General features: G+C 38.0%; 1 protein-coding gene across 2 annotated transcripts in view; it reads left to right on the top strand.

The window, feature by feature from the left end:
* The first annotated feature begins 5,918 nt into the window (after positions 1-5,918).
* The window catches only part of AGGF1 (angiogenic factor with G-patch and FHA domains 1), a 44,016-nt gene continuing 22,777 nt past the window's right edge, over positions 5,919-27,157 (top strand). For both annotated transcript variants that reach the window (XM_080677243.1, XM_080677242.1), the window contains exons 1-8: positions 5,919-6,930; positions 9,552-9,654; positions 11,263-11,465; positions 12,509-12,673; positions 15,609-15,797; positions 19,789-20,119; positions 20,959-21,070; positions 22,907-22,958. In XM_080677243.1, coding sequence (XP_080533369.1) covers positions 6,721-6,930; positions 9,552-9,654; positions 11,263-11,465; positions 12,509-12,673; positions 15,609-15,797; positions 19,789-20,119; positions 20,959-21,070; positions 22,907-22,958 — 1,365 coding nt within the window. In that variant the 5' untranslated portion in view covers positions 5,919-6,720. The remainder of the gene's footprint in view (positions 6,931-9,551; positions 9,655-11,262; positions 11,466-12,508; positions 12,674-15,608; positions 15,798-19,788; positions 20,120-20,958; positions 21,071-22,906; positions 22,959-27,157) is intronic.

Here is a 27,157-nt window from a genome sequence, read left to right as displayed (position 1 = left end):
CCACTCAGTGTGTATATATATTAGAGGCCCGGTGCATGAATTCGTGCATGGATGGGGTCTGGCCAGCCTGGCCAGGGGGAGGGGACATGGGCGGTTGGCCGGCCTGCCTGCTGGTCGAACTCCTGGTCGACGGGACAATTTGCATATTAGCCTTTTATTATATAGGATATACACTGAGTGGCCAGATTATTATGTGTTCAGAGATCATAATAATCTGGCCACTCAGTGTATATATACAAAATCATAAAATTAAGGGGAAAGAGACAAGTTAGAAAACAAAGAAAGGGGGAGGAGAGGGACAGACAGCAATGATGGTAAAAATCAGAGGACACTGGAGCAGTCCCTGAAGCACACATGTACTGTGAAGGTATGATAATGATGTCAGAAATTATCTTTAACTTGAACCATTGTTTTTAAACAGATTTCACATAAAAATCCAAATTTCTGACTTTTCTTGAAAGACTGAAAGCGCTGCAACACTGGGTCCACTCCTACTTGGTCCTTTAGTTCTCCAGAACTCAGTAGTGGGCTGTTAACTGCTCTATCCATTCATTTACTTTACCTCCTCAGCCCTTGAGGCCATTTGTGTTTACTTTATACAGTACTAGTTCTATTAGTTTCTGTTTCTTAAGTTTTAGATGGGTTTCTGGAATGCTCATTACCTACTGAACATCTGTAATGAATGCCCTGCAGGCACCTCAAACTCAGTATTATCAATAAAATAAAAACTAAAGCATCCCGCCCTCCCCCATGCAGCATACTCTCCTCCAATAGTTCCTACCTCCTTTGTCCAAGCTAGAAACCTATCCATTACTTTGACTTTTTTTTTCTCTGTCAAATATACTAGAGAATGTGACTTTATTCGCAATAAAACAACAGAGTACCTGCTGGTGGCAAATTCCAGCAGGTCATAATTATGCAAGAAGTTCATCAGAAGGCTGATGGACCTTGGGGCTTCAGCAGGGCTGAAGATCTGCATATTATTGCCTGCTGCCAGACAGCTGAGGGCAGTTCCCCCAAGCTGATGGTCCTTTATTGTTTATCAGGCCTTACCTTTGATATGTATATCTGCTTTGCTAAAGGGCAAAATGTGGGAATGAAAAGCTGTGGGTCTAGAGGGCCCACTTCACTAGAAAGTGGAGCCTCCCCTGGGTCCCCATGCCTTCCAAATTTATATTTCTTGTCTAGTCTCTCCATCCATTTATGCGCAGCCCTTCTCCAGATTCCTGAACCCTTGCTGCGAAAAGACCCTAGCAATTACCCAGGAAATAAACTAAGAAAGAATGCCTAAGACCTTTATCATAAAAAGTATTAGAACTCTATTAAAGTACAAACAAGAATGAATAAATGGAACAAAAAAAGAATGTATGTGGATAGACTATATATTTTTTCCTATTCTTTTTGGATGGGATATCTTAACATAGTAAAGTTTTACGTTAATTCTTCCCAAAGAAAGTTATACATTCAATGAAATCTTAATAAAAATACCATTGGATTGTTTGAGGAACTCAACAAACTCATTCCAATATTTATATGGAAAACAGGGGTTCATGAATAAGTCAATTTTGAAAAGTAAAAGCAGAGTAGCAACTTTCCCTACCAGATATTAACATATACTACAAAACCAAAGTGATGAAAATAGAATGGCTCTGCATAGGAACAGACTAATATACAAACAAAACAGAATAGAGAGCTCAGAAATAGACCCATACATATATGGGAACTTGATAGATGATAAAGGTGGTACTACAAAGGAATGTAAAGGAGATGGTCTGAAGAAAACTAGGTCATTATATGGAAAAATACATCTGAATCCCTCCAGTTGGAGTGGAGAACTAAATGTGAAAGTTAAAAAATTATAACATTATAGAAGAAAATATGACTCAGGATGGGAAAAGACTTCATAAATAAGATTTAAAAGCCCAAATCATAAAGCATATGAAATAAAAAGAAGTTAAATAAAATAGTGATTAGACTACATAAAAATTAAGGATTTCAGTTCAATTAAAAAAAACTACAGACAAAATTATCAGATTGAGAGTAGATATTTGTAAAGGATTAGTATCTAGTTTATAGAAAGAACTGCCAAAAAAAACTCAAAAAACAAACCACACATCCACCAAGAAATAGGCAAACAAAAAGTTATAAATAGGCAATTCACAGAAGGGCAAGTCCAAATAGCCATTTCAACAATTAAATGAAATACTCTGGTAATCAGAGAAGTGCAAATTAAAACAACAATGAAATACCTCTTTACATTAGCAAAAAATAGAAGAGTGATTAACATTATGTATTAGGATGTGGAAGACACAGAACTCCTGTGCACTATTGGTGAGAGGGTAAAGTTATTCAGCCATTCTGGAAAAATAATCTAGTGGAGCATAGTGAAATCAAATGTTTGCGCTATAAACCAAAAATCACATTCCTTGCTACCTGTTCCAAAGAAATGAGTGCACAGGTCAATAAAATGGCATGAACAATGTTCGTTTTTTCATTGTGCTAATAGAGAATTGGAGATAACTTAGATGTTGACAACTAGTGGACTAAGTAATATGTGGTATACATATATCTTCAAATACTATGCAGAATTAGATGTATATAGAGCAACATATATTAATTTTAAAAATATTTTAATCAAGTACTATTTAGGTAAAAGAAATACACATGGAGAAACCAAGATGGCGGCATAGGTAAACACCTAAACTGCTGCCTCGCACAACAATTTCAAAACTACAACTAAAAGACAAAACGGACATCATCCAGAACCACAGGAAGACTGGCTGAATGGAAATTCTACAACTAGAAGGAAAGAGAAACGCACACTGAGACTCAGAGGAGCTGCAGGAGGCAGAGGTACTGAGACACGCACGTGGAGAGGACTGGCAACTGAGTGCACGGCTGGCTTTCTCAAGCAGGAGGGAGACAAAAGCTCCCGACTGCGCTGAACTCCAGTTCCGGGCAAGACTCTGGGGACCCAGACTCATACAGGGTGAAACTGGACTATCAGGAAAGAGAAAAGCACACTGAGATGCAGAAGGACTGCGGAAGGCAGAGGTACCGAGGCGCACACATGCGTGGAAAGGGCGGGCAACTGAGTATGCGACTGGCTTTCTCAAGTGGGAGACAAAAGCTCCCGACTGCACTGAACTCCAGTTCCGGGCGAGACTCTGGGGACCCAGACTCATTCGGGGAGAAACTGGACTGTCTGGCAGCAGGCGGAACTCGAGGGCGGCTTTCTCTCAGAGGTGCTTGCAGCGATTACCACGGGACACTGAGACACAGGGGCCTGTTAGGGCAGGGCTGACGGGAAACCAATGCTGTCTGCTCCCCCCTGAGACTCCGACTCATTCAAGTTGAGCAAAAAGGCTTTTGCAAGTCTTCTCCCATAAGGGTGTCTCCAGCACAGAAGTTCTCCCAGCGTAGACACAGCTGATCCTCACAGCCAATTGGCCGGAGGTCAATTCCTCCCAGTGATACCAACAACTATCAAGGCTTAACTACAACAAGACTGTGCACACAGCCCACAAAGCGGTGCACCAAGAGTGTCCACCTCAGGTAACTGTGGAGGCTGAGCCACTGGGCCCTATAGGACACCTAGCACACAAAGCCACTCTATCAACTCAGGGAAGCAGCCAAAATGCAGAGACAAAGAAACAGATCACAAATGAAAGAAATGGAGGAAAGCAAACAACTGGATATAGAGTTCAAAACCACGGTTATAAGATTTTTCAAGAAATTTCTAGAAAAGGCCATTAAATTTAGCAAGACCCTCGAGGATAGGAAAAAGGACCAACTAGAAATTAAGCATACACTGACTGAAATAAAAAATATTATACAGAGATCTAACAGCAGACTAGAGGATTGCAAGAATCAAGTCAAAGATTTGAAATACAAAGAAGCAAAAAACACCCAACTGGAAAAGCAAAAAGAAAAAAGGATCCAAAAATATAAAGGTAGTGTAAGGAGCCTCTGGGACAACTTCAAGCATACCAACATCAGAATTATGGGGGTGCCAGAAGAAGAGAGAGAGCAAGATACTGAAAACCTATTTGAAGAAATAATGACTGAAAACTTCCCCCACCTGGTGAAAGAAATAGACTTACAAGTTCAGGAAGTGCAGAGAACCCCAAACAAAAGGAATCCAAAGAGGACCACACCAAGACACATCATAATTAAAATGCCAAGAGCAAAAGACAAAGAGAGAATATTAAAAGCAGCAAGAGAAAAACAGTTAGTTACGTATAAGGGAGCACCCATACGACTGTCAGCGGATTTCTCAACAGAAACTATGCAGGCCAGATGGGAGTGGCAAGGAATATTCAAAGTGATGAATAGCAAGAATCTACAACCAAGATTACTCTACCCAGCAAAGCTATCATTCAGAATTGAAGGTCAGATAAAGAGCTTCATAGATAAGAAAAAGCTAAATGAGTTCATCACCACCAAATCAGAGGCCCAGTGCATGAAATTTGTGCACGGAGGTGTGTGTCCCTTAGCCCAGCCTGCACCCTCTCCAATCTGGGACCCCTTGAGGGATGTCTGACGGGCAGTCGGACATCCCTCTCACAATCCAGGACTGCTGGCTCCCAACTGCTTGCCTGCCTGCCTTCCTGATTGCCCCTAACCGCTTCTGCCTGCCAGCCTGATCAAGCCCTAACCACTCCCCTGCCAGCCTGATTGATGCCTAACTGCTCCCCTGCCAGCCTATTTGCACCTAACTGCCCGCCCCTGTAGGCCTGATCACCCTTAACTGCCCTCCCCTGCAGGCCTGGTCACCCCTAACTGCCCTCCCTTGCAGGCCTGGTCACCCCTAACTGCCCTCCTCTGCAGGCTTGATTGCCCCCAACTGCCCTCCCTTGCAGGCCTGGTCCCTCCCAACTGCCCTCCCCTGCTGGCCATCTTGTAGTGGCCATCTGTGTCCACATGGGGGCAGCCATCTTTGTCCACATGAGGGCAGCCATCTTGTGTGTTGGAGTGATGGTCAATCTGCATATTACTCTTTTATTAGATAGGATAGAGGCCTGGTGCATGGGTGGGGGCCAGCTGGTTTGCCCTGAAGGGTGTCCCGGATCAGGGTGGGGGTTCCCTTGGGACGTGGGGCGGCCTGGGCAAGGGGCCTGTGGTGGTTTGCAGGCCGGCCATGCCCCCTGGCGACCCAAGTGGAGGCCCTGGTATCTGGGATTTATTTATCTTCTACAATTGAAACTTTGTAACCTTGAGCAGAGCCAAGCCTCCTGCTTGCTTCCTGGCCACAGCCATTTTTGTTGGGATTTATGTATCTTCTATAATTGAAACTTTGTAGCCTTGAGTGGAGTCCTGGGCTGGCCAGGGTGTGGGGAAAGCTTGGCTTCCTCCATCGCCATGGGCAACCCAAGCCTCCTGTTTGCAGCCATCTTGGTTGGGTTAATTTGCATACTTGCTCCTGATTGGCTGGTGGGCGTGGCTTGTGAGTGTAGCAGAGTGATGGTTAATTTGCATATTACTATTTTATTAGGATGCTGAAAGGTATTCTTTAAGAGAGGAAGAAGAAGAAAAAGGTAAAGATAAAAATTATGAACAACAAATACATATCTATCAACAAGTGAATCTAAAAATCAAGTGAATAAAAACATCTGATGAACAGAATAAACTGGTGAATATAATAGAATCAGGGGCATAGAAAGGGAGTGGATTGACAATTCTCGGGGGAAAGGGGTTGCGGGAAGAGACTGGACAAAAATCATACACCTATGGATGGGGACAGTGGGAGGGGGGTAAGGGCAGAGGGTGGGTGGGAACCAGGTGGAGGGGAGCTATGGGGGGAAAAAAGAGGAACAATTGTAATAATCTGAACAATAAAGATTTATTAAATTAAAAATATATAAATAAATAAAAACAAAACACACAAAAAAAGAAATACACATGAAACATTTGATAAGGATAGATTTATATTTAAGGACATAAACCACACAAGTGAGAGTGGGTATTCATATAGACAGAAAGGAGGTAATGGGACTGATGAACAGAGATACAGTGCTACAGTAAAACAAAAACAACCTCCACCCCTCACACAGAAGAGCTGCCCATGGGCTAATGTTGATGATGTTCTGTGAACTAAGGAGTATGATTAAGTACAAAATAATAACTAAAAACAAAAAATAGTAACGTTAAGTAGTATCCTTCGCAAGGGCAAAAGCTTAAGACCAAAGGCTGCGACCCTCTCTGCCACTCCAGGTCTTCTTAGTTACTTTCCCACACCATCCCGTACCGCCCTGCCCTCAGCAGTCGGCGGGAAGTGCGCATGCGCACTGTGAGACCCTTCCCGCTCCCTGTCGCTTCTCTTCCGGTTTCGGCCCCGCCCACCGCGGGCGCTGTCGTTTCCGGTTCAGCTCAGGAACAGCCGGAGCGCTTTGGGCCTTCGCTTTTTAGGTCCTCCCACTTCTCTAAACGCTCCCGCGACTGCCTCGGTCGTGGGGAAGGTATTTACCAATAAAGTTTTACTATTTCAAAGCCGAGCGCATTGGGCTGGGTCCAAGCGCTTTCCTCTGGCCGGTAGTCCGCAGTTCCTCTCGGCTCCTGGCTTCGAGCTTCAGGCCGTCATGGCCAGGGGCCGCCGAGGCCGGGCGGGTTTGAGGCCGCCTTTCGCTGCCCACGCACTCGCGTGGCTCCTGGGGCCGCCGGCGTCCACCTCCGTCTGAGTGCAGCCCCTTGACGCCCACGGGCCGCCTCGCGCCGGACCCCATGGCGTCCGAGGCCCCGTCTCCTTCGTTGTCTCCATCGCCACCCACCTCCCCTGAGCCGGAGCTGGCCCAGTTGAGGCGGAAGGTGGAGAAATTAGAACGCGAGCTGCGGAGCTGCAAGCGGCAGGTGCGGGAGGTGGAGAAGCTTTTGCACCACACGGAGCGGCTGTACCAGAGCGCCGAGAGCAACAACCAGGAGCTCCGCAGCCAGGTTCGCGGTCCACCGGCCCTGCGCCCCGCCCCGCCCCTCCCTGCCCTTCGAAGCCTCTGATTGCCCCTGGCACTCGAAAGAAATAAAAGTTCAGTGCAATTAAAATTTCACGTACTTTTGGAGCAAACCTAAGAGTTCCGGTTACTCGATTTAGATAAGCGCGTGAGCACAAGTTCCGGCTGGTGTGCATTGAACTTCTGTACTTTTAGGTTGTCTTCATTCTCACGGCATTGCCCATTGGCAGTAGGCACATTTAATATCTTCTAGGCCACTTTTGGGTTTCTTAAAGCGCTGGATTTTAATCAGAATCCCATCTGTCACTAGATATGTGAACTGATCCTGACCCTCTGTTGCCCATAAAAAAGAATGCGAGCACCACACAGGTGAAGGTTAAATTAAACGTGAACAAACTTGAACATTGTGTAAGGTTGTCATTCTGGGCGTTTATCATTTTGAGTTTTCTGTTGGAAGTAGGGAAGATATAACTTTCTTTGCTAGAGACTAAGCTGCTAACTTCATTTTTATAAAATACATTAAGGACAAATATTTAAACTGTCACACTTAAAAAAAACTTTTAAAGAGGAGCATAATACTTTTTTCCAACTTGATTTGTTTGTCAGTTGCACTGTGTCCTGATAAGTTATTTTCACATAATTATTAATTTCAATTAAACTGTTAACCTTTGTAATATATGGGGTACCATTGCTAAAACCACATATGTAGTCTAAACCCTAAAATGTCATCAGACTTTGATATACTTTATTATCAATCTATGAAAAGAACTGCTGAGTTAAAATGACTTGCTGTGCCCATTGCATAGAGTTATTGACATTATGATATTATAGAAAATTTGAATTTGTTTATTCAACTAGTTTTTGAACACCTGTTATGTATAAGGACTGTGCTAGGAGACTACAAATATTGTTAAAATACCTTGGGGGGAGGGGAGCAAAATATGACAGCCTTTTAAAAAGCCTTTTTATAATTTCCAGTTGTTCAAGTAATGCCTGCTTTTGAGAGAGATCCAAAAAAACAAATAAGCATGTTTGCTAACCGTTGAAGAGCCAGCATTTTGGTTATTAGTGTTAGTTTAAGAGTGTTCTAACATGCAACATTGAAATGGATGCAAAGTCTTGACTCTACTGGTGATAGTAATTATTCCTTACTCTCCTCCTAATCAGCCTCCCCTGGTGGTGGTAGTTTGGTTGTTAACTGTCACCCCGAATTACTAAATAGTATTTTATCTAGAGCAGTAAAAAATTGGGTTGAGAATTGAGGGTGAACTGTTAGAAAAACATAATATGTACAGGCTTTGGAAGCAGTACAAACTTGTGCAAATTACTTTGTCTCCAGATTTCTCACATATAAAATGGCGATTAGGAAAACTAATTTGTGAGATGGTTGTAAGAATTAATAAAGATGTTATCCAAAGTAACAAATATAATGCCTAGCACATAGCAGATACTAAAGAAATTATCTAGTTTACAGTAATAGTGGTAGTGGCAGAGCAGAGCCAAGACTGGACAAGGCAATCAGTAGTCTAGGGTGAAAAATTTAAGAAGGCACTGACTCTCAGGGATAGATCCAATACTTGCAGGAAACTGAGTTTGAGTGCCTCCTTAATTTGCTACCTAGGTGCCTTGCTTGATTCGCCCTAGTTCTAGCTCTGGTTGTATGAGCAGATCTGATAATTTATGAAGATTTTTGCCTAGATTACATATAACCATTTTTTTAAATATGTTTTTATTGATTTCAGAGGAAGGGAGAGGGAGAGTAGAAACATCAATGATGAGAGAGAATCGTTGATCACCTGCCTCCTGCACGCTCCCTGCTGGGGATGAGCCCACAACCTGGGCATGTGCCTTAACCTCCTGGTTCATAGGTTGACATTCAACCATTGAGCCACACCAGCTGGGCTATATATAATCAGTTTCATCCCCTTTCTCTTTTCAGGCTTTATGTATTATTAAAGAACTAGCTAGAAGCTTGTTTTTAGTTTCTTTCATGCCTGTAATAGACACCTCACTCTTAGATATTGTCTGAGGTGTATTGAGGCTGCTCCTCATTGCTTGTGGATATTTCTGCACTCTGTTGCTCTAGCTTTGGCAGTCAGTGAGGCACAGTGAGAATAGATGCCGCTCTGAGGCAGTCACTTCTGTTTTCTTCTGCTGCAGTTATTCAGTCATAAGACAACAACTTAAAGAAAAATCATACATTAAAGTACTTTTTAAGTTAAATGCATGAGAATTGTTTTTTTCCTAGTTCTTTAGAGAGAACTGCTGACCAATTAAAATATTACTATAAAAACACTCTTATTTTTTGGAAATAAAGGATTCTGTTTATAAAATCCTATTAATTTAGTCTATTTGATTTTCAAAGGGGATATTTTGAGGTTTAGCAAGAGAGGATAAGAATAAAAAGCATTTCCCTCTGCAGATGTAAAAGATGAAAGAAAGTAAATGATAGTATTTTCAGTTTTTCTGAAAAGCAAACTGCCTACTATTGGTACTTCTCTGAAAGTTATACCAAGAAAAAATAATTATTGTAATTTCAAGAGAATGGTATGCATGTTTTTAGATTGCTGTATGATTTCTTTTTCCTAAAGCCTTGTTTTCTTTCAGGTAGAAGAGCTCAGTAAAATACTCCATTGTGGGAGAAAGGAAGATAATAAGAAGTCTGATGTAGAAGTACAAACAGAGAACCACCCTCCTTGGTCAATCTCAGGTATTTAGTTGATATTGGAGATATCTTAACATTTATCACATTCAAATCATGCAATATGTAATTTTCATTAAATTTAAAATAGATAAATGTCTTCATAAATATGAGGACTGTTACAAGGGTGTCTTCTCTCCATATGATTACATATTTCATTTTCAGAAAATTGATTTGCTCTTCTGATACGAAAGTAGAAATGCATTGTCATTCCTATAAATACATAGGATTGCTACTGTGTCTTTAGCGGCACATTCACTGAGTAATTTCTGCCATGCTGTGAGCCATTTACCCTCATAGCTGATCTTCCATGTGACCCAGGTGCATGTGTTTTCTTGTTGATGCATTCCACTTAGTATTGTGTTCAGTGACAGTCTCTTAAGCCTTTGTGGGAATGGTGAGCCCACAACCATGACCTCATCAATGGAATTATGTTGGGAGGCAAAATAACTGAGTAACTGAGTTTTAATAAATAGGGATCAAAAGAAGTTATTTTTCCATTAAGTTTGTCTTATTTTATTCAGCATATAATTTAGTTAAATTGCTAAACACAGCAATAGCATTAACATTACATATCTGCATGATAATATATTTTTTTTGAAAGTCAGCATCATGAGAGATATTTGACAGAGAAATCAACCTTTGACATGTCTTCATTCCATTGACATTTGATATGCAATGATATTTACCTTTGTGGTTAGAAATTGTTAAGAGTTGCTAATTTTTTTGACAGAATACAACTTATTTACCTGTTTTCTTTTTTAGTCTTGCTATGGAAAATAAAAATCTTACCTTTTTTAATTTTTTTTAGCTTGACAGCTAGGGTACTTAAAGTGACATTAGAATCAAAGATAAAAGCATCTGCAGATTTATCTGCACTATCAATTTTAATCTGTTAAAATGTATACAATTATAAAAATACTAGAGACCCGGTGCATGAAATTTGTGCATGGGGAGGGGGGTCCCCTCAGCCTAGGCTGCACCCTTTCCAATCTGGGACCCCTTCGGGGATGTCCGACTGCCAGTTTAGGCTCCTAATCGCTCACCTGCCTGGTTGCCCCTAACTGCCTCTTACTGCTCCCCTGCCGGCCTGGTCACCTCCAACGGCCCCCTCTGCTGGCCTGGTTGCCCCACGCAAACCTGCTTGTTCAGTTGTTTGGTCGTCTCTCACTAACTCCCTTGCCGGCCTGGTTGCCCCACGCAGCCTGCTTATTCAGTCGTTTGGTCGTTGCTCATTGACCCCCCTGCCAGCCTGGTCGCCCCACACAGCCTACTTGTTCAGTTGTTTGGTTGTCCTTCACTAACCCCCCTGCCGGCCTGGTCGGCGCACGCAGCCTGCTTGTTCAGTCATTTGTCGTCCCTCACCTCCCTGCCGGCCTGGTTGCCCCAGGCAGCCTGCTTGTACAGTTCTTTGGTCATTGCTCACTAACCCCCCTGCTGGCCTGGTCGTAGGCAGCCATCTTGTGAGGGCGTGAGGGTTAATTTGCATATTACCTCTTTATTATATAGGATGGTTTGCAGTGTGTACTATTTTGTGTTCAATGCCAATGTTTTAGAATTCTAAGTCCTTTTTATATACACTATTCTAATATGTATCACAATTTGTTTTTGCTATAGATTATTATTATCAGACATACTATAAGGATCTTAGTCTTCCAAATAAAGTGACAGAACTTTCAGTTCAGCAAGATCAGGATATCGAAGCTTCTGCTTATAATTTTAAAGACCAGTCACAAATAGAAAATGATGTGTATGCTGGTACTGATGTAACGGAAAAGGTTGAATGTGGACAAGAGGACCATCTTGCCTCAAATTCACAGGTAATAAAATGCTACTATGCCCAAGAACTTGTCCTTCATTATTGTTATTATGCAAATTGACTTCTTTGGTCCATGACAGCATATATACAAGGGTTGTAAATATTCTGTATATAATTATGCAGAATATTACACTTTTAGAGAAACAAAAATTGCTCATATATTTGTTTCTTACTTTGTTGTGTTCTAGAATCTTGTGATGTATATAAACTAAAACAAAGAAAATTTGTCAGTATATTTTGGCTCAATCAAAAAATTTTGTGCAACTACCACAATAACTTTGTTCACAACAATTTTGTTTTTAAATCCTCATCCAAGAATATGTTTTTATTGATCTTTTGAGAGAGAGAGGAACGGGGGGGGGGGGGGGGTGGGCGAGGAGAGAAACATTGATCAGTTGCCTCTCTTCTGTGCCTAACTGGGGACTGAACCTGCAACTTAGGTATGTGCCCTGGCTGGGAATCGAACACACAACCTTTTTGTGTGTGGGATGACATTCCAACCAACTGAGCCACTGGCCAGGGCTACACAAAAATTTTTTAATGCTTCCTCTCTGTCATATATCCTGCCACTGTTCAGATTTTTATAATTTTTTTCTGTAGTTGTGTGTTTGAATCAGGATCCCAGTAAGGTTTATACAGTGCAACTGCTGATGCTGTGATAAATCTCACATAATCCATAACTTTCTCTTCCATCTCTCTTCTAAAATGTTTTTTCCCTTTGGACCTATGATTATGGAAGAATCTAGATAGTTTGTCTTAAAGTGTACTTCAGAGTCCATATTTTGTGGATTACTTCCCTATGGTATTAGGCATTTATTTTTGAGTAATGGTCAGTGTCTTCAAAACTGAGTCAAAATTGAATTAACTGATAAATATTTTTTAAGTTAATCAAATTATAATTGGTAGCCATCCCTTCCATTGCAGACATTGAAGCCTTATTATTTAAAATAGCTCTTCAGTCTATTTATTGTTTCTAATTTTGCTAACTTTTAAGTTGCTATAAGAATATTTTTGTCTTATTTGACATGAATTTATCTTACCTAGGAGCCAGCATCTGCATTAGCAACAGAAGATGCATCCTTAGAAGGTTCATCATTAGCCGAAAGTTTAAGAGCTGCAGCAGAAGCTGCTGTATCCCAGACAGGATTTAGTTATGATGAGAATACTGGACTGTATTTTGACCACAGCACTGGTTTCTATTATGATTCTGTAAGTATCTCAGACCTTTCAGTACTGTAACTGTATACTTAGATGCTTGATACCAAATATTAAACCCTAGACTGAACTAAGGAAAGCAAGAAGCTGCATTTAAAAATTATGTTTGATTCAAAGGTATTTGACAAGAGTAAAGAATTATAAAATAGTTTATCATACTATACTTTTAGGTTTATAATTAAGTAAGTTAATTGTGATTATTATAAATTGATATAATATAAAGGAATGTACAAAAATGTTGGAATATTAATAAAGGCAGACAACTACATTATTGGAAAATTTTAAGAACCTACACATTTTTTAATAGAATTTATAAGGAAGTGACATTGTTAATTCTAGGCTTGGGGTGAGATTTTTTGTTTGTTTGTTTCAAATATTTATGAATCATTTGAGGCCACAGGGGGGATCTTTTTCTTGAATTCTCATTAGCATGTTTATTATTAGTGTTTTATATTCTGTGGATTTTAAGCATCTCACTTTTACAAAATCAATCTGTTAACATGAGAACTAGGAAAGCAGTGTGGGATCAGAAATATAATGGGCCACTGACTAGGACAGAACTAGAAAATTAAATTCTTGATTTATAATACAGTGTGATGGCTGTTGAAGTCTTGTACTTAATTGGGTTTTTAATCAGGACTTGACGACAATGATGATGAAACTCACATACCCACATATTTCAACCTTGATGGTCTAGGCATGTGATCTGATCATCAGGAATTATAGAATCTAGTGCCCAAAAGTGGACCAGGTATTCACTATTCCAGTTCTGGAAGTATTGTTAACTAACCTAGGGAACATAATGATAATGCTAAATATCTTAGATAGGGATTTCATTAGCTTGTTAGTTTGCACTTAGTATACAGACTTTGTAAATCCTTTGTATAGAGAGGGTTTTCTTTCACTGGAGTATGCTTATAGATAATGCTAGTTAATATCTAGAAAACTAATGTTTAAATGCTTATTACTAAAGAAAGTAAGCTATTCCTTATTTGGTTTCTAGGAAAATACAGAGTTTCTGAGTATATGACATTCTTCTTTGTCATTCTTTTACCTTACTTTCTGTATCTTTCCTGCAGACATTCTGTAAATGGTTATTTACATTCTGCAGGTTATATGTCTCAGTAAAATAGGGACCTAGTTGTTTTGCCATTTTTATTGTGCTTATTTTAATTAAATAAAAATTTAAAAATGTCTTTGAAAATGCCTATATTTTGGACTGAAGGACATAACAGATTAAAAGGTTGGAGTTTTAAACATTCTGTTATCATCTATACTAATAAAAGGGTAATATGCTAATTAGACTGGGTCAACCGGACATCTTCCGGACATCTGACTTCCTTCCAGACAAAGCCACGGTTGTGGGGGCCGGGCAGAGGTGGTTAGGGGCAATCAGGCTGGCAGGGAGCAAGCAGTTAGGGGCAAGATCAGGCCAGTGTGGGGGAGCAAGCAGTTAGGGGCTGATCAGGCCAGCAGGGGAGTGATTAGGGGGCGATCAGGCCGGCAGGCAGAGGCGGTTAGGGGCAATCAGGCAGGCAGGCGAGCAGTTAGGAGCCAGCAGTCCCAGATTGTGGGATTGGGCCTAAACTGGCAGTCGGACATCCCCTGAGGGGTCCTAAATTGGAGAGGGTGCAGGCCAGGCTGAGGGACACCTCCCTAACCCGTGCACGAATTTTGTGCACTGGGCCTCTAGTTAAAATAGGATTAGAGCACATACATTCAGTGTTTTAGTTACATGAAATATAGCATTAAAATATTTTTTTAAGAAATCTGCAAAATGGATTAAAGATAATAAATTGCAATAGTATCAACAGAAAAATAAACTATCTTTTTCAAGAAGTTTTAGTTTAATCTCAGTATGTCATAAGAGGTCTGATCTGCATGGATTTCTGATGAAAAGAAAATACAGACTTTTAATTAAGTCTTGATTATAGAGTACTGTCCAATATCTAAAAAATACAGATGATTGCATAATTTTATATTTCTAGTTTTCATCCGTAATTTTCCAAAATTTATTTTTGTGTGGCTGCTTTAATTTTAAGTCTTTAGATACTTACAATAGAATTAATTAAGTGAAGATGATTTTTTAAATCAATTTCTTTGTATAGAAAGTTATGGACTTAACTTTATTTCCAAATTTTTCTACAGGACTTTTAGTCATGAACATTAAAAGGCAAATCTTTGTTTTATGACATTGAGAAAAGGGTTCAGGGGTTCATATTACCAAACTATTATTGTGTAATCTTAAGGATAACGAGTCTGTAATTGCTTCCATGTGCTCAGCTTTTTCTGGTGCATGCCTTAGTTTTCATCACTTCTAAAAGGCTTCTTGTTATAATTTTTTGTTGAGGTATTAAGTTGAACCATATAAAATTGCTGTTTAAGTTAAAAAAGTGGTGAAATGTTGGTAATTTCATGATTCAATTTAATGTTTAAATGTTCACATTTTTTCACCCTAGGAAAATTAGAGCAGATATTGAATGGTAAAGTATTTTGAAAAATTACATATTTTTGAAAACACCTATATTTTGGACTGAAGGACATAACAGATTTTTCTTTGAAAAAAGTTTTTATGGGTTTTAGAGCGAGAGGGAGGGAGAGGAGGGAGATAGAATGAGAGCGATATCGATGGGAGAGAAACTGATTGGCTGCCTCCTGCACGCCCCTTGCTGGGGATTGAGCCCACAGTTCAGGCATGTGCCCTGACCTGGAATAGGATCAGTGACCTCTCGCTGCATGGGATGACGCTCAGCCAGCTGAGCCACTCCTGCCAGGGCCAGGCATTTTTCACTGTGACACTTTTGTTTACTATCTTCAGAAAATACTATAGTTCTTAAAAGAAACAGTTACTCTATTTGAATATGTTTGACATTTCTGTTGTTTATTTTTCTATTTTGTATAAATAGTACTTATTTTTTGGTTTTAAAAGGAAAATCAACTATATTATGATCCTTCCACTGGAATTTATTACTACTGTGATGTGGAAAGTGGTCGATATCAATTTCATTCTCGAGTAGATTTGCAACCTTATCAGACTTCTAGCACAAAACAAAGTAAAGATAAAAAGTTGAAGAAGAAAAGAAAGGATCCAGATTCTTCTACAACAAATGAGGAAAAGGTATTGTCTTCCTAATTTTTAAAATTTCCATAATGGTAACATAGTTAAGTCAAAATTTTTGATGAAATTGAAAATCATTCAGTAACTGCATTTCAAACATATCCATTCAAGTAACAAGGTATCAGAATCTATTAATCACGGAGCATTTGTTTACATTGGTCTGTTTCACAAATTCTCAGTCACTAGAAGTCAAGGAATTTCTTAAAAGTTTGAAGGAGATATATTTAGGGCAGATAAGATACTCTTAAGTTACATAATTTGGAAGAAGAACTTTCAGACCCTTAGTCGATAAGTTGATGTCAGTGCACAATTAACAATAAAACAAAAACATAGTTTATAAGTAGATGTATATAAAAATTCTTCTTTCTTAGTCACTGTGAGCAATTTCCTATATTATGTTAGCAAACATTTAAAAAATCCATTTCTGGCAAATATAGAGTAGATATATTTTCATTAGTAGTGTAAATTGCTATCTTTTTGGAGAATAGATTGGCTATTTGTATCAATAACTGTAAAAATGTTGATATTTTTCCATTGGAAAATCTCATTTCTGGTAATTTATTATCTATATATATGAAAGCCTAAGTGACCGGCCAACTGGCTGGTAGCTGTGATGCGCACTGACCACCAGGGGGCAGATGCTCAACGCAGGAGCGGAAACCACAGGCATGGAAACATGGAACAGATGGATGAATCTCAGAGGGAAGGAGGGAGAGTGGAGGGCGGGAAGAGATTAACCAAAGGTCTTATATGCATACTAGAGGCCCAGTGCATGAATGCACCTGTGGGGTCCCTTGGCCTGCCTGTGCCCTCTTGCAATCCACAATCCAGGACCCCTCGGAGGATGCCCTTCAAGTCCCTGCGCCACCCCAGGTGCTGCTAGCCAGGGAGGAACCATGGGAGGTTGGCTCCAGGGCGTGTTCGGCCCATCTCGTCCAGTCCAGCCCCGCTGGCCACCTTCTAATTAATTTCCTTTCAATGTGCACGAATCCATGCACCGGGCCTCTAGTTAATTTATAAATCCAAAGAAAGAAAAATGCCTTTGTTTAATTATATAGCAATATTTATAAGAACAGAGAAAAGTTAATAGTTCAAATGACCCAAAAGATATTGGTTAAGAAAGTGATAATACATTTAATTGGAAAAGCATTATTTATGACTTAGAATGGTAGTTGTAAAGAGTGAGGAGAATTTTAAAAATAGTTACAATACGTTAAATTGAAAAAAGGAAAGTAACAAAAAAAGTTACTAATGCTCTTATTTCTGAGCACTTCACAGATAAGGTTGATGGTTTATAGTCAGGAAAGGAGGCTTATTGTGAATTCTGGCAACTATTTGATACTTTACTCTTAAGATATTATCTCATGTTTTCTTTTCTTAACCACGGGGAAAACATTTTTAAATATATAATACCAAAGTTCAAAGATGAAATTGGTATTTTGTTGAATTTATTTTCTGTTCTTTGATTTGTTTTTATTTCTCTACTGTTTTCACTAAGAGTACATAAGAATAGAAGAATATGTGACTAAAATACTAAAAATGATTTTTCTCTTTGCTTTCAAGAACTATGTTTTAATCACTCCTACTTGTTACTAGTGGTTGAACCATTTGAGAAGATAGGTTGTAAAATTACTTCTGCCTAGCAATAAGAAAAGAACATACACCTATCATCAAACGGTCTTTCCTGACAAACTAGAGAATGACATTTGAAAGCGTTCGGTGAGATTTTGGTTTAGTTTAGCTCCCATAACTGCTTATCTATGTTTTTATTTTATTTATTTCTGTTTTTATTTTGTTTTTTAATCCTCACCCGAGAACATGCTGAGAGAGAGAAAGAGAGAAACATTGATTGACTGCCTTTCATAGGCGCCCCAACTGGGAATTGAACCCGCAACTCTTGGGTGCACAGGATGATGCTCAACCAACTGAGCAACTCTGGCTGGGACCATAACTGCACCTTTTTATCATCCTTCGAAAATATGTGAACTCCAGGACAGAGACTTAGGAAAAAATCCTGATGAAATTTTGAGAATTCCTTGAGAATTCTAAAAGGTAGTTGTGAAGCATGGGAGACCAGTTAAGACATCCTCACCTTTTCTTTATTTTTTAAGGAACTCTTGAGCCTCATTCTTTGTAGATGGAGGGTATGTGGAAAGAAGAGAGTAGAGTGAGGTGATTGGAGTAATTAACTTGAAATATGCATCTATACCTCAATGCCCACATGTAGGCTCCCTTATGTTTAATGTTTAACATTCTGGCAAATAGTTTTTTAAAAGTAGCACCTGGGGCAATTTCACTCATTTTCCCCTTGCATATGTTGTCCTATAAGCAGTAATAATAAAATACACAAGACTGGAAACTGCTTTTTAAAAAGAATATTTAGATAGGAAATTTTTTTGTTATAATTCACAATGGCCTTTAAAGCTCATAGTTGTTCAGTTCCTTGCCCTTGTTCTTGTCCTTTGTGAGTTTGTAGTGCTGGAAGTGTATATAGTTTATTACACTGTGAATATTGAGCCAGTCTCCGAACTGAATTTATGCTACTGTTAAAATATGTGTTTAAGATGCTCTCATGTTTTATAAAATAACAGAACATATGAATTCACTTCATCACGTGGCTGTAAGGTAGAACGAAAATTCATTGTGTTACAAACCAAAGAAACAAGGGGAAAATAACTCTCTGCTTTTCCTATGGTTAAAAGAATAGATTTGTTCATTTATCAAAAGGCATGTCCAATATAATTGTATAATAAATAATAAAAGGCTTATGCTAGGTAATTTGGAATTTTGGAATAAAAGAGATATAACTGATTAATCTGTACATTAAGCTGTTGTGTATTATCAAATCAACTCTTATAAAGTGCTAATTTTTTAAAAAATATGCTTTTATTGATTTTTAGAGAGAGAGGAAGGGAGAGGAATAGAGAGATAGAAATATTGATGAGAGAGAAACATCGTTGATCAGCTGCCTCCTGCACACCCCCTACTGGGATTGACCCACAATTGAGGTATGTGTCCTGACCGGGAATCTACTAGTAACTGGTGATCTCTTGGTTCTTGGGTTAATGCTCAATCACTGAGCCACACTGGCTGGGCTATCAAGTGCTAAATTTTAGCAGAACTACTATTCTGCTACATTAGATACATTTGGATTTTTAAATCCCTGCTGTAATGAAAGCCAACTCTGTATGTAACTTGATAATTGGTTGAAAGTTCAAAACAAAATTTAGGGTAGATGTATTCTCCAGGCCTTCACTGTCCGGTAAGGTAGCCACTAGCTACATGTGGCTACTGAGCACTGGAAGTATAGCTGCTAAGTATAAACTACATTCAATTTTGAAAACAGTGCAAAAAAAATCCATGTAAAATATTTCATTGGTAGTTTTTATACTGATTAAATATTAATATGTATTAAATGATAATATTTTGTAAATAACTAGATTAGATAAAATATTAAAATGAATTTCACTTGCTTTTTACCTTTTTAATGTGGCTATTAGAAAATTTTAATTATAAATATGGCTTGCATTATTTTTTTGTTGGGACAACATTGGTCTAGACCAGTGGTCAGCAAACTGCGGCTCGTGAGCCACATGCGGCTTGTGAGCCGCGGTTTGCCGCTCTGTTGACTAATGAGTTTGCCGACCACTGGTCTAGACTGTCACTTGGTCCAAGTAATATGTGACAGTTAGGATGTTGAAATAGATAAGAAGAGAGAATTGGAATAAATTATAAGCATAGTCTGTATCAGTTGCTAATTGATTTCATGTGGTGGTTAAAGGGATGTCAAAGATAACTATAAGATTTTTTATTTGGATGCTAAGTGGATGGTAATATGTTTAATCAAGAAAGGGAACATGAGCAGAAGAAGGGGGTACAGATAATAGCTATTGTTATCTCACTGTACATATATCTTCACTAATTCATTGTAACATTTAGCATTATAAGATGGTCATGTTTAAGATTATCCTCCCCACCCACCATTTTCCAGGATTTGAATTCAGAAGATCAAAAAGCATTCAGTGTTGAACATATAAACTGCAGTGAGGGAGAAGATTGTGCAAATGTGAAAAAGAAAGCCAAAGTAGACATTCGTTACAAAAATAGTTCCCATGAATTTACTGTTCCAGTTATCGGAAAGACTATAGAATTTCCTCTTAATGAAAACGTCTATAATTCGACCTCATTTAAAGATGAGAAAATCATAGAGACTGATAGCGAGCCAGAAGAAGGTGAAATTACAGACTCTCAGACTGAGGACAGTTATGACGAAGACATTACCAGTGAAGACAGTGTAACTGCAGAAGATACTGAGGATGAAGGTGAGTAACCATTATTTAATTTTACACAAATAACTCAGTCTGGTCATTGTAAACATAGCAACACTGTTAAAAATGTTAGTGTAATATATCTGCCCAAAATTAAACATTGTTTTAAATTGATTATTTTCATGACATCATTGAAAATTTTGTGGGCTACCATTGCTTATTCTTAGGGTGTAGAATGTAAATAAATGACTAACACTTGGACCTTAAGTTTCATTGCATTGAATGGCCTCATCAGTAGAACACAAAACCAAGTTACCTATGCCCTAATCCTAAAGTATTAAGTCTGTTTTAGTGGCTTAGATATTATAGCACACTTTTATAATTGAGAGGGGGAGAGCAAATTGCCTTTAAAAAGTATAGTCCATGAATTCAACTATATAGGTATTATGATAAATCTAATATATTTTTTTACTTGAGGATGTGAAGACATACTTTTAAAGCCTAGGATTTCATATTAGGGTATATAAGTTTATTTTGTTTTTAATGGAATTACTTATATTTTTAAAAAGGGTAGACTCAATTTTTCTAACTTAATATAAAAATGCTAGTTTGTGACATTTTTAAATTCTAGGACCTTAAAAAAGAGAGTTGATTATTTTACAATTGTGATATATGCTGACTTTGCTGAATACCTTTAGTTTGATCACTTTGCATTGGTAACAGTGTTAAGTCTTACTAATTATATGTCATATACCAGGATTTAAGAAGGTTGTTTAAAACAGAAGACTTTTGATTAATAAATTTTTATTTTATGGATACCTCCTACTATCTAGACATGTCTAATTTTTTTCCATAGCATTTGGTTAATATTTACTCACTTGTTTCTTTGGCAGATGAGGAAAAAATTTGGCCCCCTTGTATTAGAGTAATTGTTATTAGATCACCAGTGTTGCAGACAGGATCACTTTTTATCATTACAGCTGTAAACCCTGCTACCATTGGAAGGTAAAATGTTTAATATTATTTTATTTGTCTTATTTTAGTGGATTGTACATTTCTTGAACAGTTATCATGAAATGTGCATGGTACTTGTTACTTGAGAACTTGTGCATGGTACCCAAGAAATATTACTGGCACTTACCTTTGTCACTTGGTTTTGGAAATCGGATGAGGGTATGACTTCATAGTCCCGAAAGTGGACTGCCTGTATAAAGAGATAAAATCTCATTGATACCTTTCACAGAGATTTTTGTCAATTTTCTTAACTTTTGTACTGCCTTTTATAGGTTTAAATTACTTACCTACACCCAGTATTGGCCTCCTTCTCTGCTTCTTTTCCTTTGCCCCTTTGTACCTCATAATCAGCTTGCTAGAGAGGTAGGTTTTAATCATGAATAAGATAATTCCCTTTCTTTCTAACTGAAAAAATAATCTATCTTTAATTAAGATTCTGTGCAATACCTTAATTTTAAATTCTTAGAGACTAGTACATGCCTTTTATATGCAGTAATAGAAATGGGAACATAGTCAAATCAATAGATCTGGAATAAGTAATTGACATTAGTATGAAGGATATTTTGTTTCACTGAATGTTTATTAGCCTGGGATATATGTACCAAAAATAAAAGTAATTCTGGAACCTTTCAAGTAGGAAATTTACAGTATGATTAAGGAAACTGGTCTTAGTGTGATAGAGAGACTTGCATTTTAGCATATCTTTTGTTTGTTTGTTTGTTTACAGTATTACATGTCTCCCTTTTCCCCTATTGACACCCCACCCTGGCCACTCCCACCCCCAAGGGCAAGCCCCTACCGCCCCAGTGCCTGTGTCCATTGGTTATGCTAATATGCATACATACAAGTCCTTTGGTTGATCTCTAGCCCCGCCTCCCCCTCCCCCTTGTCTTTGGATCTATTTTTGTTCATCAGTTTATGTTGATCATTATATCCCACATATGAGTGAGATCATGTGATATTTATCTTACTCTGACTGGCTTATTTTGCTTAGCATAATGCTCTCCATTTCCATCCATGCTGTTGCAAACGGTAAAAGTTCCCTTTTTTTTTAATAGCTGCGTAATATTCCATTGTGTAGATGTACCACAGTTTTTTAATCCACTCGTCTGCTGATGGGCACTTAGGCTGTTTCCAAATCTTAGCTATGGTGAATTGTGCTGCTATGAACATAGAGGTGCATATGACCTTTCTGATTGGTGTTTCTAGTTTCTTGGGATATAGTCCTAGAAGTGGGATTACTGGGTCAAATGGAAGTTCCATTTTTAACTTTTTGAGGAAACTCCATACTGTTTTCCACAGTGGCTGCACCAGTCTCCATTCCCACCAGCAGTGCATGAGGGTTCCTTTTTCTTCACATCCTCACCAGCACTTGTCATTTATTGATTTGTTGATAATAGCCATTCTGACAGGTGTGAGATGGTACTTCATTGTTGTTTTGATTTGCATCTCTCAGATGATTAGTGACTTGGAGCATGTTTTCATATGTCTCTTGGCCTTCTGTATGTCCTCTTTTGAAAAGTGTCTATTTAGGTCCTTTGTCCATTTTTTTATTGGATTGGTTATCTTCCTTTGGTTAAGTTGTATGAGTTTTCTGTAACTTTTGGAGATTAAACCCTTATCTGAAATAGCATTGGCAAATATGTTCTCCTATGCAGCGGGCTTTCTTGTTTTGTTGATGGTTTCTTTTGCTGTGCAGAAGTTAATATATCTTTTTTTAAACATTACCTTTTAAAACAATATTTTAAAAAATTCTTTTCATGTCTCTAAGTGCTGCATTTATATATGCTTCAATAATTATTAAAGACATGTTTCTTAACTGTGCAGAGAAAAAGATATGGAGCATACTCTCCGAATCCCTGAAGTTGGTGTCAGTAAGGTAAGCTCTTTGATTTTACAAATATAGCACCTTGATATAATTTTATAAGTCATCATTATAGCAGAAATCTTAGAGTTTTTCACATTTAATAGAAAGGTTAATAGTGTAGTAATGCTAATGAAAGTAATACAGATTTGTTTGTTCCACTGCTTGAGAAAATAAAAATTATCCCAATTTGAATGAACTAAATTATGTTTAATTTTTAAAAATCTGGAGCAGGAGTAGAGAAAATGTGGATTAATTTAGGTACATGAAGTAATATCCATTTAACAGGTATTTATTGAGTGAAATAAATATGCTAGATATTATGACAGTTCAAAAATGAACCAGACCTAGATTCAGGCTACTTTTAGTTCATGGTTACTTAGAGTCCATTAGAGTATTTTATAACCCTGGAACAATCTATTCTCTCCTAGTTGAGCCTCTAATGGTTTCTTTCAGGAAAAAGAACAGTTGAGTTTTCAAAACAAACAATAAGGACAGAGTTACAACTTAAATCACAAGTAAAAAGCAAAAAGGTCTAGCTTCTGAGAGTCTGTACTTCATATTTATCTTTTTTGTTCTGTATTTTCTGTTGTTTTTCTTCCTCCCTTCTATGGCTATAATCTTTCCCCCCTTTTTTGTTTTCCTTTTTTTGACCTTTGATCATTCCCATTTTGTTTGTATTTAATGGGATTATAATATGGATCTAAAATATATATTTTATATGATTTTTGTTTTTTAAAAATAAAATTTCTCACTATTACTTTGAAAGTCTAGTTATTTTTACTGTTTTTGGACTCATTCACAGAGGAGTAAATCCTCATAATCTTAACTCTGACCAAATTATCTTGCTTTTTTAATTTTTTTTTTAAATTTTATTTTTTTTGCAACTTTTTTTTATTGTTTAAAGTATTACATATAGTAGTACATATATCTCCTTCTTTTCCCCCCATTGACCTTCCCCCAGCCTCCCCTACCCCTGTCACATGCCCTCATCCCACCCCCAGTGTCTTGTGTCCATAGGTTGTGCTTATATGCATGCATGAAAGTCCTTTGGTTGATCTCTTTTCCCTCCCTTCTCAACACTCCCCAGCCTTCCTGCTGTAATTTGGCAGTCTGTTTGGTGCTTTACTGCCTCTGTATCTATCTTTTTGTTCTTCGGGTTATAATGTTCTTTATTTTCCATAAATGAGTGAGATCATGTGGTATTTTTCTTTCATTGCCTGGCTTATTTCACTTAACATAATGCTCTCCAGGTCCATCCATGCTGCTGCAAATGGTAAAAATTCCTTCTTTTTTATAGCAGCATAGTATTCCATTATGTAGATGTACCATAGTTTTCTAATCCACTCATCTGCTGATGGGCATTTAGGTTGTTTCCAAATCTTAGCTATGGTGAATTGTGCTGCTATGAACATAGGGGTGCATATATCCTTTCTGATTTATGTTTCTAGTTTCTTGGGATATATTCCTAGAAGTGGGATTACTAGGTCAAATGGGAGTTCCATTTTTAGTTTTTTGTGGAAACTCCGTACTGTTCTCCACAGTGGCTGCACCAGTCTGCATTTCCACCAGCAGTGCACGAGGGTTCCTTTTTCTCCGCATCCTCGCCAGCACTTGTCGTTTGTTGATTTGTTGATGATTGTCATTCTGACAGGTGTGAGATGGTACCGCATTGTTGTTTTGATTTGCATCTCTCGGATAATTAGTGACTTTGAGCATGTTTTCATATGTCTCTTGGCCTTCCTTCTGTCTTCTTTCAAAAAGATTCTATTTAGGTCTGTTGCCCATTTTTTTATTGGATCATTATTCTTCCTTTTATTAAGTTGTGTAAGTTCCCTGTAGATGTTGGAGATTAAACCTTTATCAGTGATAACATTTGCAAATATGTTCTCCCATACAGTGGGCTTTCTTGTTGTTTTGTTGATGGTTTCTTTTGCTGTGCAAAAACTTTTTTATTTTGATGTAGTCCCATTTGTTTATTTTCTCTTTAGTTTCCATTGCCCTAGGAGCGGTATCGGTGAAGAAATTGCTTCGGCATATGTCTGAGATTTCTCTGCCTGTGGATACCTCTAGTACTTTTATGGTTACCCATCTTATATTTAAGTCCTTTATCCATTTTGAGTTTATTTTTGTGTATGGTGTAAGTTGGTGATCTAGTTTCATTTTTTTGCATGTATCTGTCCAATTTTCCCAACACTATTTATTGAAGAGACTGTCTTGACTCCATTGTATGTTCATGCCTCCTTTGTCAAATATTAATTGAGCATAGTGGTTTGGGTTGATATCTGGGTTCTCTATTCTATTCCATTGATCTATATGTCTGTTCTTGTGCCAGTACCAGGCAGTTTTGAGAACAGTGGCTTTGTAATACAGCTTGAAATCTGGTATTGAGATCCCACCTACTTTGTTCTTCTTTCTCAGGATTGCTGTGGCTATTCGGGGTCTTTTTTTATTCCAGATGAATTTTTGGAGAGTTCTTTCTAGGTCTGTGAAATATGCTGTTGGTATTTTAATGGGGAGTGCATTGAATCTATAGATTGCTTTGGATAGTATGGACATTTTGATGATGTTGATTCTCCCAATCCATGAACATGGCATGTTCTTCCATCTGTTTACATCTTCCTCTATCTCTTTTTACAGTGTCCTGTAGTTTTCTGCATATAGGTCTTTTACCTCCTTAGTTAAGTTTATTTCTAGGTATCTTAATTTTTTTGGTGCGATGCTAAATGGGATTGCTTTTTTAGTCTCTTTTTCTGTAAGTTCACTATTGGTGTATAGAAATGCCATAGATTTCTTGGTGTTAATTTTGTATCCTGCTACATTGCCGAATTCATTTATTAAGTCTAATAGTTTTTTGATGGAGTCTTTAGGGTTTTCTATGTACAGTATCGTGTCATCTGCAAATAAGGACAGTTTTACTTCTTTTCCAATTTGGATGCCTTTTATTTCTTCTTCTTGTCTAATTGCAATGGCTAATACTTCCAGTACTATGTCAAACAGGAGTGGTGAGAGTGGGCATCTCTGTCTTGTTCCTGTTCTTAGGGGAAATGGGTTTTAGTTTTTGCCCATTGAGTATGATGTTGGCTGTGGGTTTATCATATATGGCTTTTATTATGTTGAGATATGATCCTTCTATTCCCACCTTGCTGAGAGTTTTTATCAAGAAAGAGTGTTGGATTTTGTCAAATGCTTTTTCTGCATCAATTGATATGACTATGTGATTTTTATCTCTCATTTTGTTTATGTGATGTATCACATTTATTGATTTGCGGATATTGTACCACCCGCGCATTCCTGGGATAAACCCTACTTGGTCATGGTGTATGATCTTTCTGATGTAGTGCTGGATCCGATTTGCTAGAATTTTGTTGAGGATTTTGGCATCTATGTTCATGAGGGATATTGGCTGTAATTCTCTTTCATTGTGTTGTCTTTATCTGTTTTTGGTATTAGGGTGATGCTGGCTTCATAGAAGGAGCTTGGAAGTGTTCCTTGCTCTTGAATATTTTGGAATAGTCTGAGGAGGATAGGTTTCAGTTCTTCCTTGAATGTTTGGTAAAACACTCCTGTGAAGCCATCTGGCCCCGGGCTTTTGTTTGCTGGAAGCTTTTTGATGACTGCTTCAATTTCTTCCATAGTATTGGCTTGTTGAGATGTTTAGATTCTTCCTGATTGAGTTTTGGAAGGTTGTATTTTTCTAGGAATATGTCCATTTTCTCCAGGTTGTCCAGTTTGTTGGAATAGAGTTGTTCATAGTATTTTTTAACAATCCTTTGTATTTCAGTGGGGTCTGTTGTTATTTCTCCTCTTTCATTTCTGATTTTGTTTATTTGGGTCCTCTCTCTTTGCTTCTTGGTGAGCCTGGCTAGAGGTTCATCAATCTTGTTTATCCTTTCAAAGAACCAGCTCTTGGTTTTGTTGATCTTTTGTATTGTTTTCTTGGTCTCTATGTCATTTATCTCCGCTCTGATCTTTATTATTTCCTTCCTTCTGCTTACACTGGGCTTTTCTTGTTGCTCTCTTTCTAAGTCTTTTGAGTTGTAGGGTTAGGTAATTTATTACCATTGTTTCTTGTTTTTTTGCAGTAGGCTTGTAGAGCTATGAACTTCCCTCTCAAGACTGCTTTTGCTGTGTCCTATAGATTTTGGATTGTTGTGTTTTCATTGTCATTTGTTGCCATGATGTTTTTTTATTTCTTCTTTGATCTCTCTGGT

Source organism: Plecotus auritus (genome assembly GCF_963455305.1).
Source record: "Plecotus auritus genome assembly, chromosome: 7".
NCBI classification, from domain to species: domain Eukaryota; kingdom Metazoa; phylum Chordata; class Mammalia; order Chiroptera; family Vespertilionidae; genus Plecotus; species Plecotus auritus.
The sequence above is the reverse complement of the archived record's forward strand: the minus strand, read 5'-3'. Positions and strand labels throughout refer to the sequence as shown.